Here is an 18,305-nt window from a genome sequence, read left to right on the forward strand (position 1 = left end):
AATTTTGCAACTGTCATGTGCTTTTCTGGTAGAACTGGATCTGAGGTTTCGGTCTCTTCAGTAGTGCTTTGCTCACGAATCTCTATGAGTTCGTCAACTGTAAGCTCCTTGTTATGTGAGTCTAACAGCTTGCTGACATCTTCACTGTCGACTTCTAAATCTAATTACCTGGCAAGGTTGACAATTCATCTATTACTTCAGCAACTTGATCAGTTTCTGGCAACGTTTCCGTTTCGCATTTAAATAAGGATGGACAAAGTTTTCTCCAGACCATTCAAATTTTTTTGGGAAATTTCACCTCAAGAATCTCCGATAATCCTTACAGCATCTAAAACATTAAACTGTTTCCAAAACTCTTCAACAGATAGCCTTAAGTGTCTCAGGAAGATGTAGAGCCTCTTTATCAGCACTTACCACTTCTCCATGATGCTGTGCCAATTACAGGGATTTTTAAATCAGTTGAACCAACGATTACTGGCCACGAAATTTTGTTCTTTGGCTGCTTCTCCAGCTTCTACTTTTAGCCTCTCAAAAATCAGCTTGCCTTGGCTACATATTGTTGTTTGATCAACTGGAAAATTTTTTACTCTCACTCGATTATCACACCATAATTTAAGCATTGTTTCCATCTCACCTATAATCCCATGATGTTTACAAATTATGCTTGAATTCAATGATTGGGCATTTTTCACAGCAGCAAGAATTCTTTCTTTATCTTTTATGATTGTTCTTACTGTGGATTCCTATAGATTGAACTTCTTTGTTAGCTCACAAATTTTCATTCCACCTTCAAAATCCTTAATAATGTTGAGTTTTGTTTCCAAAGTCAATGTTTTCTTGCTAGCTGTAGAAGAATCAGACTTGCTTCTTTAGGACAACATTATTATTTTTTATGTGATAAAATTTTTATCAAGAACATAACATTAAACAATCACAAGGTTTGTAGACTATAAAAATCATATATGAATGGAGACTGCGCAAAACACATCAGTGCTGGTTCACAGCATGTGCGACACTGGCGAATACGGCTGGCATCGGAAAGATACGACTAGTGGTGAGGCATAAAGCAGGACGGGAATACGTACATATAAGAAACCGTGTAACTCCGGATTCACGTAAGTCTTTTAGTTCCCATTAATTTCAACACTTCATTAGTTTTTTTTTTCCCCTCCTTCCAAGAAATCTTCAGTGCTCTCCTATAGCACCACATCTCATAGGCATGCAATTTTCTGATTATGGATTTTTTATATGTCCACATCTCGCATCCATAATTCAATGTGGACTATCGAGGATTTTATTATTCTTATTTTGGTCTGTTTATTTATTCCAGAGGTCCTTAGTAATTTATTATTCAAAAATGTTTCTTTTGCCTGAGTCATTCTTGATTTTATTTCCATAATTATTGTTCTATCTTGTGTAATCATTACTCCTAAATAATTATAAGCCTTTACATTATTATTATAATCGCATGACACCTCCAAGGAGCCCAAAGACTCATCAAGGGAGTGCACATACTCTACAACTCTCCGTCTCTGCCATTCAATCCACCAACTATAACAAGCTGCATCATCTACACCAATGAGATCTACTGCTCACCACCAACACCAGTAGTATTATCACAGACAATCACAAATATCCATGCCACAGCAGGATTCAAACTCACAGTCTTTCAGCTGGAGAGCAGATATGCTAACCACTTGGCCAACCAACCAACCATGCCATTTTGAATGGAATCCCATTGATACTCTTAAATTTGTTTTGTTGCCGTGTTTTGCTTATTACCATATACTCGAATTGAAAAGTATAGGGGATATCTATCATACAACGTTGTCTCACTCCTGTTTTGATATCTATTGTTTCCTTATTAATTTCTTTTATAATTTGTGTCTTCTGATTCCAGTATAATTCTATTATTATTTTGAAGTCTTTTGTAACAATTTGAATGTCTTTCAATATTTGCATTAACTTTGCATGGCTTACTGTGTCAAATGCTTTTTGAAAGTCTATAAAGCATAGATATATGCTATTATTTATTTCTATTGATTTCTTCCCCTTCAATAAGTTTCTAATTCATAAATTGCATTAATTGTAATTTTTCCTGGCATGAATCCTTTTTGCTGTTTACTTATATCATATTTAATTATACAAATATTCCACTTTTTTATTATTATTATTATTTTCAATAGTATTTTTGAAGCATGGGATATGATATTAACTTCTAAAATCTTTATATTCTGCTGCATTATTTTTTTCCTGAATTGGAATGCAGATGGAGAGTATGAAGTCTTCTGGTAATATGCCGGTATCATATATATTCTATATTATTTCTATTAAAAATCTGTTTCCCCTCCATTTCTTTTATTAACTCAGCTGGTATTCCATCGCATCGAATCATTTTACCATTAGGTAGTTCTTTTATTGTACTTACTATTTCTTCTGTGAGTATACCTGGATTATTTGAGTGAACACTGATTGCAGGCTTGCCAGGCCTGTGGTCATTATACAGTTGTTAGATATTCCTTCCATCTTTTTATCAGGTCATCTGGATTTATAATAGCATTCTTATTTTTATCTTTTAACTGTTGGCTTGTTATTTTCTTTTGGTTATAAGAAATTTGATTCTCCCTGGATTTTAAGATTATACAAAGTAAACCGTTTTTAAAGTTTTCGAAACAACCTTCACTGGCAGAAAATCCATGCTGAGAGATTTCTTATGAAGAATTTTGATCAAGTTCTTTTAAATGTTTATAAACTTTGAGAGCTTTTTGCTTAATAAGGTGTCCATCCAAAGGAATTTTCTTTTGAGTGCAATCTTCTATCCAAATCATTAGAGATTTCTCCATTTTTTTTTATTAGAATATCGCAAACACTAGCAACGCGCTTTGCACTTATCGTTGACCCAGCAGCTGGGGCGTCGCCCGGTTAAACAAGGCTCCCATTGTTATCACCAGGGAACCAGGGCGAACAGCGAAAAGTCAGCTACTCAAACAAATCTGAAAACACACCCCAACTCAACATCACCAGAGTTAAAGATTGGTACTATTAACATAAGAAGCCTGAATGGCAAAGAAATGGAGCTAGCTGAAGAATTAGATAAGTACCAGATCGACATAATAGGGGTGACTGAAACAAAAAAGACAAAAACTGGTGAGATCTTTCTGAGCAATAAATACAAAATGTTACATTCAGGCAAATGACAATCAAGGAAAAGGAGTAGCCATAGTATTCAACACAAAATACGAGGCTAATCTTCTTGAATGGCAATCAGTCTCAAGTAGAGTAATGTGGGCAAATATGAGAATGGGGGAATTGGACAATGAGACTTATTTGTGCCTATGGTCCCACAGAAGGCTCTACTAAGATAGAAGTGGAAGTTTTAACTTATGGATCTGAGAGCTGGGTCAGAAGTAAAACACTGACCAAAGACTAGAGACCGCAGATATGAGAGTCCTGAGAAAGATTATAGGCACGAACAGATGGCATCAATGGCAATATCATATTAAAAACAAGGATATCAGGAAAGAACTTGACATTGTCAGCATCCAGGAATGCGTTAGCAGAGCTAATCTTCTCAGGTGGTATGGTCACTTAAACAGAATGGGCAAAGAAAGATTAGCAAAACAAGTGTTCTCTGCCAGGTTGGCAGCAAAATGACCCAGAGGAAGACCAAGATATAGGTGGATTCATACGGTACAAAGTGACTTAGACGATAGAAATATAAGATCTGATAATGTTGGAGTCAAGAATGATTTGGAGGAAAATTGTAGATAGGAAGTTAGTACTGATGTAATTTTTTTCATGTAGTACTATCATATCCTGTACACCCCTTGAGGGTACATGGCAGGAATTTGATGATGTATGTAACTCACCAGAAAATAAACTGCTCTGCTTGAGAATAACACACTTATGTTAAAGATGTTGAAGACAATTTTCAACAATAAACACTTTATAAAGTAAATCCTAGGTGGCGAACCTATGGCACTCGTGCCAGATGTGCCACGTCTGAGAATTTTGCTGGCATGTCAACGATTTACAGGTGATATCCTTTTATACGCTTATAAATTATTTAACTTATAGTTTTTTTTTTTAATCGTTGCAATATGTACAAGCTGAATTTTATTTTACACACAAGACAGCAGCTATAAAGACGTGCATATGATTGGTGCGGTATTAACAAAAGATTGAGCGACCCAAGGACAAAAGCAACCGACAAGTGTTGAGTTGAAATGCTAATTCTCTTCAATCGAATTCCATAACATCTGAAACTGTCGTAAACATTCACTATTAGTTTTAATACATTCTCAACAGGGTGTCATTTATCGTTCCAATGGAACTTCTCATTACTGACTGGCTCAACTCACACGTTTCAACCCTTGGTTGAATTTTATGGCTTCTTGTTTGCGTTTGAGGTGGCAGGCAAACTCACACATTCATTACATGGCATGTTTCAATTCTTGGTAGTCTTTTATTTTAAGTTAGCCTTTGTGATCTGTCATAATGACATCGAGAATTTCAAATGCAATAATAGAACACTTATTTCATAATTTAAAAATTGGACAACAGATTTTAGTTAGATACTGTGTTTCTGTGCAACATATATTTTTGCTTAAGTCTATACAGCATAGTTTCTGTGAGAGGGGAAAAACGGCACTAACTAACATTAGTTAGTGCTGTTTTTATTCCATCTGTCTCTAATTGCACTATTTGTTGAGAATGACACAGACTGCAAAAGCCCTCTGCTTGCGCGATACGGGCAGACACAAAATTAATAAAGATAAAATTTGATTTTTAAGTCCTGCGGTAAAAAATATGAAAAAATTTCAAAAAAAAAAAAATAAATAAAGGGTTTCTAGAAATTGTAGACTGTGTTATATCGAAACCGCATTGAACAAGAAATACCACAATTTGTAGACCATGTTATATCGAAACCACGTTGTATAAGTACGGCTATATACCGTTACCTGTATTTTTTAATTATCCAACCAAAACAAATTAAAATTATATAAATAAGTAAAAATTATTGAAATAAAATGGATATTTAAAAAAAAAAGGAAAACAACAAATGGAGGTAGAATCTTCATTCCATGAACATTCTGCCACTACAATGAACAACAATATAGTTTTATTTCTTTCACTTTCCCTTGCTGTTTTGTCAGATTTGAAGTAAACATGTGTCATCCATATTTCAACCAATTGCTTGCTGTTTATTGATTTTTATTACTGAAGGTTTTCCTCCTTTAACCAAGGCTCAGTATATCTTGAGAAGTGCTAAGCGATACTTGGACAAAGTGTGTCGTGAGTTAACCCCAGTATTTATATATTTTTTGGAAGCATATTTTAATAATGGAAAAGTGGCTTAGAACTAGAACTTTGAAAAGGAAAGCAAATGAAATGGTTGATGCTAACCCTAATTGTGATGCATGTGTTGTAAGGTGAGTAAATCTGATACTATTAAAGTAGAAGAAAAAAGCAGTTCAAAGAAAAAATACCATTGGAAATATAACAGTTCATATTTGGAATTTGGCTTTATTTGATGTGAAGATGAAAGTGAACAGAAACCTCAATGTGTTTGTGTTACGAAGTTTTGTCGAACGAGTGCATGAAACCTGAGAAACTCCAACGACATTTAGAAACTAAACATTGTGATGTGAAATATAAGCCAATTGAATTTTTTCAGCAATGCTTAGGGACATTAAGTCATGGGTTCGCTTAATAGCAAGGCACCGAAAGCATCATAGCTCTTAAGTTTGCACATAGCGAAAACAGGAAAACCTGATTATGTCAGGGAAAATTTACTACTTACAGCTTTAAAAGATGTGGTAAAAACTATGTTTGGCAACAAGTTACTAAAAGATGTTGATTTGATTCTGATTTCAAATGACACTGTCTGTCGCAGAATTAATGATATGAGGTGACGTAGAATCTCAGTTAATCGAAAGAGTTAAGAAGAGCCCTTGTAATGCGTTACAACTAGACGAGACTACTGATGTTACAAATGATGTGCAGTTAATATGCTACGTAAGATATGCACATGATAACAACATTCATGACGATATTCTGTTTTGTAGAACTTTGTCATCCTGAACAACTGGAGGAGAATAATTCCATGAAAATTCTACATGGAGTGGATGGCAGCCGGCAGCTATGACCTGATTCTGAAAGATTAAGGAAAGATTAAGACACCATCATTGGAACTGTTGTGCAACTGGATTTTGAGAGCTTGGTTTGGCTTTATTTCTGGTGAATTTATGTTGCCACACATGAATTCACCAGAAATAATTGCCAAGAGTTTTTTTTAAAAAACCAACATCTCAAATGCCTTGGATTGGAATGAAGATGATACTATGTTGGTAGATTGAAATGCACATGAGGAAACTGCTCTCAAGACTGGAAGTAGCTATAGTGAATAGAGGATTCTTGGTAAGTCATACCAATTTTCATTTTTTTTTTTTTTTTAAATCATGGTGATCTTATGATTCCGTAAAGATAAAAGGACAAGCAATAATGAGACTGTTTATTTTCATTTAATTACAGAAGTACTGTTGCTAAAGATTCAAATATATCACATGATGAAGGTGAGTGGCCGATTGCATAAATACTGTTGATAATTACAATTTAAATTTAAATGATACAACTATGATGGAATAATGCTAGTGGTAAAAAATAGTCAAGAGGAATATAATCAGGAGCACACATCAACACTTCAGACAGAAAACCTATCAGAAGCCTGAAATGGAAATGTGGGAATGCAGCCAGAGTAAATAATATTTGTCAGAAATGCTCAAATATGGAGTTATAAAAGTTTTACACTACATAATTCAGAAGGCATGTTCAAAGGTTGAATTTCAGATGATTGGAATGTAGCTCTCATGGTTCCCACCTGTAAAAAGGAAAATAAAACTAATGTGAAAATTACAGAGGAATTTCTATGCTCAGTGTTCCAGGTAGGATTTATGTAAGTATACTTGAGAAGAAGCTAAGAAAAATTAAAGAAGCTTGGAGAAGTACAAGCTGAGGGTAAATACTGGTCATCAGGATCAGATTTTCACTTTATGATGAGCAGTTAAGAAATCATGGGAATATAACGTGTGTTTAATTTTGTAGATCTTGAAAAATCACACAATAAGCTGCTGAAAGAAAAGCTGTTTGAGATGCTATAACATATGGGGTTATATTTAACTAATCTTATCAGTTAAATATAAATTAGGTAGTACCCCATACAGACACGAGCAGCTGTTGGTCAACAACCATGCACAGTTCAGCTTTAAACTTATTGAAACAGCTTCTCATCCTCCTACTTCATTCCCTACACCTTAGCTCTTTGGAATAATTTGCATGTACTGTTTTCCCCAAAAATGACAACCCTCAGCTCTTCCAGAAACACACAAAAAAATTCCTTTCTTCTTTCTAACCACTTGCCCAGGCCTTGAGACCTCTTGTGTGAGGCTGATATATGTAAAAAAAAAAAAAAAGTTATAAGTCAGCAATTAATCTTAACTGAAGGAAGTACAGGAAGGTAGTTTGATGTAAAATCAAATAAGACAGGGATATACTCTATCTCAACTCTTATTTGTTCTCAGGATCCTTTAACTATAATAAATTTAGTTTAATCCTTTATCCAAGTATAAGCAAACAAAGTTTGTGCCTGAAGTATCTTCAGGACTGAGGCAACTTGCAGTAAAGGTGGACCAAGCTCTCATCACTCCTCGTCTCAGTATCTCCCATAATGCAAAGCACATCGCCTTGCAGATACGTATAATGCTATGCATTAAGGGAAGGGCCACTACCCAGACTAGTTTCGACCTTTATTGAGGTCTCATCAGTGGGAGCCAGACCCAAATCCTTTAACTATATTGAATAACAGCTATAAGAAATTTCATATGAAATTAGCAATAAAAAAGACCAAAATTATGATGTCAAGCAGAAACATGTTTATCCTTGTAGCCAGTTTAGACATTGTAGATAAAACAAATTTTTCAGTTGAAGAATCAGTAGACACTGAACGAAGATTGAAGGCATCACTGCCTTCAATCTTCATTCTTCAATTGGAAAGGAAGATTTTACTACCAAAAATTACAGTATGGTGATTGGCTCAACTCTATTGTATTCCATCTCAAATTAATATATGAAAAAATTTGAGGAAGAAGCTCTAGCACAGAGGTTCCTAAAAGTGCACATTTGGTGAAGATATGTAGATAATGTGTTTATCATCTGGAAGCATGCACACCAAGTAAGACCTCTAAGATTTTGTACAGTTACTAATATTTGCCATCCAAAAAACAAGTTCAGACAAACTGTCTGAACTTGTTTTTTCTGTCCATTCACATTGCGTGAGTCGCTGACGACCTGTAAAATTCTCGCACAATAAGTTAAATTAATTAACTTAAGCTCGAATTTTACAGAGGTTTTCAGACAATTTTTATAATAGAAATTATATAGTAACTGAATAAATGTTTTATTTTATTGTAAAGTGCATTAATTAAGTCCCATTGAAAGTTGTATGTAAACCCAAAGAGAGGGGGATTAACCTAGATTAGTATGATGAATTGGCAAAAACAAATGTTTGCAAAGTCTTGTGAATAATACATCAGCACCCAAGATAGCGATACTCGAATGGAAGGGGCCAAAGTAAACATCATCTTGCCGACGGGTAATCCCGGGTACTGTAGCATTGGAACAAAGAATTAGAAAAGATATTTAAGAGGACTGAGATGGGACAGGGGAGACGACTTTTTGGCTCTTAGTTTTTCCCTATTTTGGAGGACCCAGTTCCAGGTGTATGGAGGCGAAGCAGTAATCATGGGAGCTCCTGCTAGGATGCATGGACATGCCAGGAGAATGCGACTACCTGTGGACGTAACACGGACTCTGGCAGATCCTTCCCAGTAACCCGATGAAGAATCGTAGTGGCTGTGTGTCAACAGGAAATCACCCTGACCGTACCAGACGGCTGTAATGGCAAGAACCACCACATCGTCCAAGCGACAATCGTAACCAAGGATGAAGAAGCGGAATTAAGCTATCCATGTTGAAGCTTTATTCAACTAACTGGACTGACAATGTAAATGTATTGTAAGTGAGCATGTTTTGTTAATGTTTGTGATAAGTATAATCTGAATTAGCATGTGTAACAAAAAGTGCTTACGGAAAGTGTTAATGAAATGTTAGACATTGTGTCATAGTTATGTATGGGTTAAATGATTGCATAATTGTATATAAGATTGACATCATTAGTTTAAATTGTATCTCGGGGGGACAGCTGCCTATTTGTAGATAGTAAGTAATGTGATGAGGTTAAGTGAATGTTGTATGTAAAATAGCCAATTGTATGTTATACCGACTAGGTGGCAGATAGGCTGAGAGAGATATTTTCTCCCTTTGAGTATTTGAATTGTAGTCTCTTACTAGTTAAAAATAAAAATGTAATGTTTGATTAATAACCTTGCCTGATCAATTGCCAATGCACTATCTCTAAAAAATTTACCGAGCCTGTGTGCCAATTAAATTGAGAACCGCCATGACTAGCTGCATAAATGTATGTAATTTAATTTTGCCTGTGTTCTTTCCCTAAATTCTCAGACTAAGTAAAATTCAATTAGAATGGCACAGTCATAAAATCAAATAAATTTTTCTGATTGAGAAGTGCGAGAGATTAGGTGACCTGTTTTCATTGATTGACCAAAGGCTTTAGGTCTGATTACTTGCAGTAGAAACAGAGGATAAGGTTAAGTAGGATTAACTGAGAGATATTTGTGTTAAGTAGAATAAGGTTAGATTAAGAGTAAAGTAAGACAGAGCTAAATAAGACATAAGGACCTAGAATAGTAACATATATAAGGTTAACAAGGCACAGTCAAGTCGGAATTAAAATTAACAACAAAAATAGAAAACAAAAACGTTTGTGCACAGATTAAGAATATAAAGAAAATATTACAAGCCAAGCTGCATAACTTACTTTAAAAATTTGTAATGTATGTCATATAATATTTATAAGATTGTAAATATCAAGATGTAACATACAAAATTCACTACGTAACAAATGAATATTTTTATTTAAATAATTTATAATTAATATACACTGTTAAATAACTTTTTTTATGACAGGCCTGACAATGTTACCATATGGTTGACAGTTTGCCTTTTTTCTTTTATAGTTCATATTACTTCCTTTTCATTTCTGTAATTTTCAAGGACAAGTCACAATCCTCACATTATCTTGATCACAAATCTTTCTAATCTCCTTTTTATTGGGGGGGGGGGACTCAATCAAGTATACAAACAGTGTGCTCTTCTATAATTTTAAACATTTCTTCTGAAACCAAGAGCAATAAAAACTTCTATTTTCTTACAATGTTGTACATCTAATAATTTGAAACCAGGAGTACATGCAAAAGGCATCAAATGATACCTGTACCTGTTCACAGTAATCAAGATGTCCGAATCATAGCCTTATAAAGAGGGATAATAATTTCCCTATCTTCACTTGTTAGTGTGTTTTCCAGCATTCAAGTAATCCTTTGAACTATTTTACCAACTTTTGCAATACGAACTTGAAATTTACGGCAGTAATAATATCTTTGGCCTCCATCCTTTTTTTTGTTCCTTAATTATTTTAAAAATAAATTTTTAAAATTTTTGTTTTTTTATTTGAACTTTCTAAGTTTAAGCTTCTCACCAGGGAGAGCGCAAAAATAATACTATGGTTCAACACAAGAGATTTAATTTCTATTTTAATTTTTATTTTAAACTTTCTTGCAAATTGTTCTATTATATGTTATTCAGTCTGTATATAAGAAGAGCTAGAAAAAAAAAAGTAGCTTACTTTGATATCCCTGTGAACAATTTTCTTAGAATGAATATGATCCAATCCTTTTAATATTTGGCGAAATATTTTTAATACTTGAGTTTCGTGGACTATTTGGAAAACATCTTTTAAAAAACAATTATTTACAATTAACAATTACACAACTGATTTTTTTTTCATATAAAACATTTTGAATGCATTAATTAAAAGAATGATATATCTTTAATAAGATAATGGCAAAATACATGTGAAGAAGCATCTCTGTCCAAGTGGTTTGACCAAATATTAGCTTCCACAAAAAGAGGGCTATGGTAGCTGCTCCAGGAGAATTAAAAGAATTTTTTTCCTCCTTGAAAGCTTGGATTTATTTTATTGCAAACCAGGCAGGTTGTTCTTGAACAGCACATTTTTAAAAATATAATAGACAAAATATGTATTGTACGATATTCTAGATTAAACCACATACACAATAGAACACAAAATGAATTATTATTATTATGCCACCTCCAGGGAGTCCAAAGACTCATTGAAGAGGGCACCCACTCCACAACTCTCCATCTCCACCACTCAATCAACTAACTGCAACTACACCAACGCCATCTACCGCCGACAACCACCACTGCTATTTCCACAGACAATCACTAACATCCATGCCCACAGCAGGATTCGAATCCGCAGCCTTTTTGGCTGGAGAGCAGATACGCTAACCACTCGGCCAAACCAGGTGGGCAAATTCAACTACCAACTACCTAATCATCCTTGATGTGCTTACATGTCAATAATTAAATGGATATTAAGTGCTCATTGAATTTGTAATATCATTTGGATACTACTAAAACAACATGAATAGGAAAAATAAATTAAAATGTTACACTGGATGTTTCTTTTCCCAGAGAGACTCAAGAGACTCCCAAAAATATATAGTACACTCTCAACTAAGATACATAATGAAATGGCCCCTATAAGTATGGAGATCAAAGCATAAAGTGAAACAGTTGTGCAATGCATGTGTTTAACTATCAAGGCTGAAGATGATTATTACTACATGATCATCTCCATGAAGTCCAAAGATTCACTGCAGGAGGTCCACACTAACTGTTAATAACAGTTCTTTTTTGCATGTGAAGTATCTTCACCACTAGGTTACTTGTATCAATATATCGAGGATGATGATTCCACATCATTCCATATTTCAGCTAATGATTTCACATTATCCCATAACACAAAGTGCACTTTGTTTTGGAAGGTTCTTAATGCTATGTATTATGGCAGAATCACTATCCCCAGCGATTCTACCTTAATGATTGTAACCTTTATGGAGGTGTCATTTGTGGGAGCCTGACTGGGAAGATACCAAGATTGAATTAATGAAGAAGTCATATATTTCCAATATACAAGTAGCTAAAAAAGGTGTATCAGTGTATCACCTTATTATTAAAATAGCCTGGATCAGAGAGAGAGATGTAGAGTTTTTGCCCCCCCCCCCACCTTCTTGGTTAGAAAGTAAATTATAATTGCTAAGAAATTGTATTTTTTGTTTAATCCTTGTAACAAGTTAATAAGGTACATCTTTTTGTTACTTGTATATGAGAAACATAGAAGTTTGGCATTAATTCAACCTTGATATCTTGGGGCAGTCGAGTTTTGGTTTCGTTCAGTACAGACGTGTTTCTCAGTGCTCTTCATAGTTATTACAGCAGTGATTAAAGTTTTTGAGATTTAATACTGATGATTAGTTCACAGTTCCTTTCAACATTAAAATAGTGATTGTTTGATGTTTCTCCTGTAGCGTCAACAGCGTGCTCGATCAACAGAGCAGGTAAAAGTTTATTTTCATCTTCAAAAAAATTTTTCAGGCCCTCTCCTGTTCCCCGCCCTGTGCAGCACTTGGTGGTTGAAGGGACAAAGCAGGTCCTGTCCCCACTTCAAGTCTAGATTTAATTATTGATTCACCATAATTAAATGGATTATGGTGAATCACATTTTCAAAGAACGTGTAGCTATTTTTCGGCACATTGGTAATATTTTACACTTGAAATGGCCAGGAAAGGTTGAAGTCCATCAGATTATGGAGGTCGAGACAAAAGACCCTCAAACCTCCGAACTTTCTCCTAACCTTACACATGACAGTGTCATTTCCTCCGCTACAACAACTGACGTAGATACTAATGATTACCAGGAGGTCAACAGAAAGAAGAGAAAGAAAGAGTCTCTTGGTGCAGAACCTGAATTTACACCTCAAATGGGCACATCAGCACTATCTGGTACAAGAACAGAGACAGATATACTGACACAGCCCAAAGAGAGGATTCCACCAGTAATCTTGAGATCTAAGGAAAAATGGTCGTTGCTTTGCAGAGACGATGAAGAACAATAACATCAAGTTCTCATCAGCCAAAAACACAGATGATGGAGTCTGCATACAGTCCGAAGGAACAACAGACTAAAGCCAGCTCACCAGACTTATGGATGATCAGAAATTCCCATATCATACATACCAACTGAAAAGTGAAAAAAACCTTAAAGTAGTCATCAGAGGTTTGGTAGAAGACATAGCATCAGAAGAGATAGCTCTTCTGATGCTATGTCTATATATAAAAAAGGTAAAACGATTTGTAGTAAATTTATATCACATATATATAAAAGGTAAAAAGAAACAGAGTTCAAAATGGGGGTGATAGTATAGTGTTAACTGGTGTCCTCTCTAGGTGTGGTGACAGGATCTTGATTATTTGGTTCTAATGGTCTCATCATGACAGTCTCCAAGATTTCAAAGTTAGGAGAATGTTGCAGGAATAAGATGGATACATAAATTAATTTATGTATGCATGCTTCTCCTTCTCCAATCAAGAGACCAAGAAATTATCAAACATTTTTTAAAATAGAACCTATGGGAATTTTTTTGACACTGATTAAAATGAAATAATTTTGGGAAAACACACAAATGAATCTAAAAAATATAAAATTATAGTTAAGAACATTCACGTATTTAAGCGAATGTTTATTTCAAATGTGAGCGCTAAATTTCATATACTGGATATCCATTTACTCGCAAGGAAAGAAAAAGCAATGTTTTAAATATATGATACATAATAACTTAAAAGTTTATGTATTAGCTAACTGCATTACCTTAATTTCAAATTTATTTTTTATAACTATTTACTACAAATCAGTAATTACTGATATCAATTATACTATAAATACATATTACAAGAAATTGTTCAATCTTCACAAATTTTAAAATATCTTCAAAAAACATTCCTTTTTACTAACCATCATCTGGATGGTATTTAATATCATTCCGTTCATCAAGCCACTGACGAAGGTTGCTATGACAAAGTTCCATTTGAATAAATAAAGTAAACTGGATATCCTAAGAAATATAGAGAATAAATAAATGTAAAATTATATGAAATTTATTGAAATGGATTTAACAGTGCAAACTGTATCAGAATAATACAGTCTAAATCGAGAATAATGAACTATATTGCACTTGTATCAATCTGTAAGATCAAGGGAAAATCACATAAATAAAATCTATATGTGTGTGTGTGTGTGTGTGGCATATATTATTATTATTCTTACATGACAGCTTCAAGTGGTTGTCAAATCTCCAACTACACAATGGGACTACTCCTACTATCAGCCACCACCAATAGTATTTTCTGTCTGTAAATTTTTGCTGTATAACTTATGAAAATCCCAAGTTTCCAAGAGAAAATGATCCTACTACTTCCAACTGAGAATGGCTAACTTACCTTCAATTGAAAAAAGCCCATATAAATATTACTCTTGTCATGCCAAGAATTGAACCCAGATCTTTTACAGTTGAAAGGCACAATGCTCCACTGTTTTTCCAAATATGTTATAGAGATGCTACTTTTATTTTCTTTCATTCATCTTTTTTTTTTTAATTTTTCATCATATAGATACTTTATTACACACTAATTGCTCCTCCAATCCCTGAACTATGTACAGTTTAATTCAATATCCAAATTTAGCATTCAGATGAGTCCAGCCATTACCATTTTGATCTTCAGGTGGCAGCCACATTGCACATATTGTTTTATCAATTATTATACAAAAAAAGTTGTGAAGCTAACATTCACAGTACAAACCTCAACAAAAATGGTTTCCCTAAACTTGCTCAATTTTGCTCATTAACCAGATAGCACATGACCTCAACAAAAGGTACTGTATCTGTAGCAGAAAATGTGAAGGGGTCAATAAAATTCATTCCAAGCATTATCACAGAAGATTAGAAAGGAAATCAACTACAACAATCTCAAAAACTTCTTCATAAAGTAGAAAATGTTATGTGATAAATTAATGTTCATTACTTGATGTTTTCAAATCTAGATTTGTGGGTCTTAGTAATACCACTGACTTGCATATTTCATCTGCTGTTATAACAGATAACAGCAGAAAAATTCAATTCACTAGGATGGAATTACTTTTAGACAAAGAAAATTATCATTACTCTGTAATAGTGTTGCTAATTCATTAATTATTCAGTTTATCTTTTCTATAAAATCTACAATCCTGATCTAGGATTTAGGATTTTATATAAAGAATAAACTGCATAAACTAACTGCTTTAAACAGACAAACATTTTTTTTTACAAAATAATAAGTTTAGTTTAATCCTTTATCCAAGTGTGAGCAAACAAAGTTTGCGCCTGAAAGTATCTTCAGGACTGGATTAAGGTAGTACAACATCAGGAAACTCGTTGCAAAGGTGGAGAAAGTTCTCTTCACTCCTATCTCAGTATCTCCCATAATGCAAAGCGCATCTCCTTGCAGGTGTACAATGCTATGCATTAAGGCAAGGGCCACTACCCATACCAGTTTCGACCTTTATTGAGGTCTAGACCTCAATTAGACCTTGATAAAGGTTGAAACCGGTATGGGTAGTGACCCTTGCCTTAATGCATAGCATTACACATATTCACATGAAGATGTGTTTTGCATTATTGGAGATACTGAGACAGGAGTGATGAGAACTTTCTCCACCTTTGCAACGAGTTGCCCGATGTTGTACTACCTTACAACAGTCCTAAAGATACTTTCAGGCGCAAACTTTGTTTGCTCACACTTGGATAAAGGATTAAACTAAACTTATTATAGTCTGACCAAGTGAAAAATAAACTCTCAACATCTTTTAGGAAAACAAAATTTATGCAGATAGGTAAATACCTGGAAGAGCATGTGAGCAAAAAACACTGGATATAAGAATTCCAAATCTGGTGATTTGTTCCTAAACAAAGTATTTAGCCTCCAAATGGGGAAGTCATTCAGCCTTGACTTGAGGGGTCACTAAACATATGGAATTTTCAGTTAATAACAGTAATATGGAGAACAAGGGGAAGCGGGGGGGAATGGTATGCAACAGAACGACATACCAGCATCTCTATTAAACAGTGACAGTTGACATATGAATGTAGTCATCATCATCAAATTCCTGCCATGTACCCTCAAGGGATGTACAGCATATGATAGTATCATCATCATCTTCCTTATACCCTCTTTTACCTTGCGGTGTCGAGGGTCCATTGATCATCGGACCTCACTCCGTTTACAGGATAAGGTGGTCAGCCTTATGCCCTGGTGTATCCTATGGCCTGTAGTGTTGAGTTCTCAATGCCAGTTTGCCTGCTTTGCAGGATGAAAAACCCTAGAATAAACTGGGGGTACGTGAAAAATTTACATCATTACTAACTTCCTATCTACAATTTTCCTCCGAATCAGTCTGTTACTTGTCAATTGCAGAGAACACTCGTTTTGCTAATCTTTCCTGACCCATTCTATTTAAGTGACCAAATAAGCTGAGATTTGCTCTGCTAGCACATTCCTGGATGTTGATAATATCAAGTTATTTCCTAATATCCTCGTTTTTAATATGATACTGCCATCGATGCCATCTGTTCACACCTCTCATTTTTCTCAGGACTCTCATATCTATGGTCTCTAGTCTTTGGTCAAGTGTTTTACTTCTGACCCAGCTCTCAGATCCATAAGTTAAAACTGGTTTGAACACTATCTTGCATATAGCTAATTTAGTGTTCCGACTAATTTCTCTCTTATTCCATATGAGCTTATTCAATTGACTTCTTACCATACCAGCTTTGTTGATTCCGTTGTCTATTTCCATTTTTAATTTACCATCTTCACTAAAAATCATGCCTAAGTAGCTGAAATGTTTTACTCGTTCCATATGTTCTCTGTTCACAATGCAGTTGACATTTTCAATGATTCTGCTTATTTTCATTGTCTCTGTCTTTTTATTGCTGAGCTTCATACCATATCTATTACAACAGCCATTCAATTTAGTCAGGGAATCTTGTAGACTTGTAGCAGATTTAGTTAGAAGTATAACATCTCAATAACATCGTCCACATAAAACAAAGAGCTTATATTAACACTGCCAATTTTGATATCATGTTTAATACCACTTTCCTTCATGTGATCCATATAAATAATGAATAACAGAGGGGATAATGTACATCCTTGTCTAACACCAGATTTAAAATTAAACCATCTTCCTGTACTTCCTTCAATTCTAACTCCTGACTTACAACTCAAATAAAGACTAAATATTGCTTGATATAATGCCCCATTGACACCATATAACTTTAGCGTATTGAATAGCTTCTCTCTTAGCACCTTGTCATATGCCTTTTCCAGATCGACAAAACTGAAATACAGATCTTTGTTATATTCCCATGCTTTCTCAGTTGTGTGTCGTAAAGTGAAAATCTGATCCTGACAGCCTCTATTTGGCCTGAATCCAGCTTGTTGTTCACCAAGCTTTTCTTCCACAATTCTTCTCAACCGTTTCTCAAGTATACTTGCATAAATCTTGTCAAGAACACTCAGTAGGGAAATACCTCTAATTCTCACATTCAGTTTTATTTCTCTTTTTATATATGGGTACTATGAGAGCTCTACTCCAATCATTGGGAATTCGTCCCGATGATTGTCTGTCCAGGCTTTCTGAAGTATGCAGGGCAGCCACTGTAAGACTTTTATACCACCATACATCAGCATTTCTGGTTGAATATCATCTACTCCTGCTGCCTTTCCACATTTCAAGCCTTCAATGGCTTTTTTTACTTCAAGTATGAATATGTATTCCAAACTGTATACCTGTTGAGTTTTTTACCACTGTGCTATCACTGCTTGTTTCATTTAACAATTTTTAGAAGTAATCACTCCATACTTCAATGATATCTTTTTATCATCTTTAACTCCTTTTACGACACTCTTTCCTCCATTTCTAAGATTCTTCAACAACTTCCAGAATATCTTACCACCTTCTTGATATTTATTTTCTATGTTCTTGTCAAAGCCCACCCATGACTTTTGTTTAGCTAGTTTTACACAGTGTTCAGCTATCTTACATTTGTCTCTGTATTCTCTAAGAGCACAAGCTGACTTATTTGCCAGGAACTTTTGATAGGCTTTCTTCTTTTCCTTCACTGCCTCTTTAACTTCCTGTGTCC

General features: G+C 34.6%; 1 protein-coding gene across 2 annotated transcripts in view; it reads right to left on the minus strand.

Moving 5' to 3' along the window:
• The window catches only part of LOC150096953 (eukaryotic translation initiation factor 2-alpha kinase 1-like), a 261,883-nt gene that overhangs the window by 45,701 nt on the left and 197,877 nt on the right, over positions 1 to 18,305 (minus strand). For both annotated transcript variants that reach the window (XM_090408147.1, XM_090408148.1), the window contains exons 13-14: positions 14,078 to 14,177; positions 10,823 to 10,929 (exon numbers count right to left, since the gene is read on the minus strand). In XM_090408147.1, the coding sequence (XP_090264273.1) occupies positions 10,823 to 10,929; positions 14,078 to 14,177 (207 nt within the window). The remainder of the gene's footprint in view (positions 1 to 10,822; positions 10,930 to 14,077; positions 14,178 to 18,305) is intronic.

The sequence above is a fragment of the Typopeltis vanoorti genome, chromosome 18 (assembly GCF_054136105.1).
Source record: "Typopeltis vanoorti isolate ZY-2024b chromosome 18, IOZ_Tvanoo_1.0, whole genome shotgun sequence".
NCBI lineage: Eukaryota > Metazoa > Arthropoda > Arachnida > Uropygi > Thelyphonidae > Typopeltis > Typopeltis vanoorti.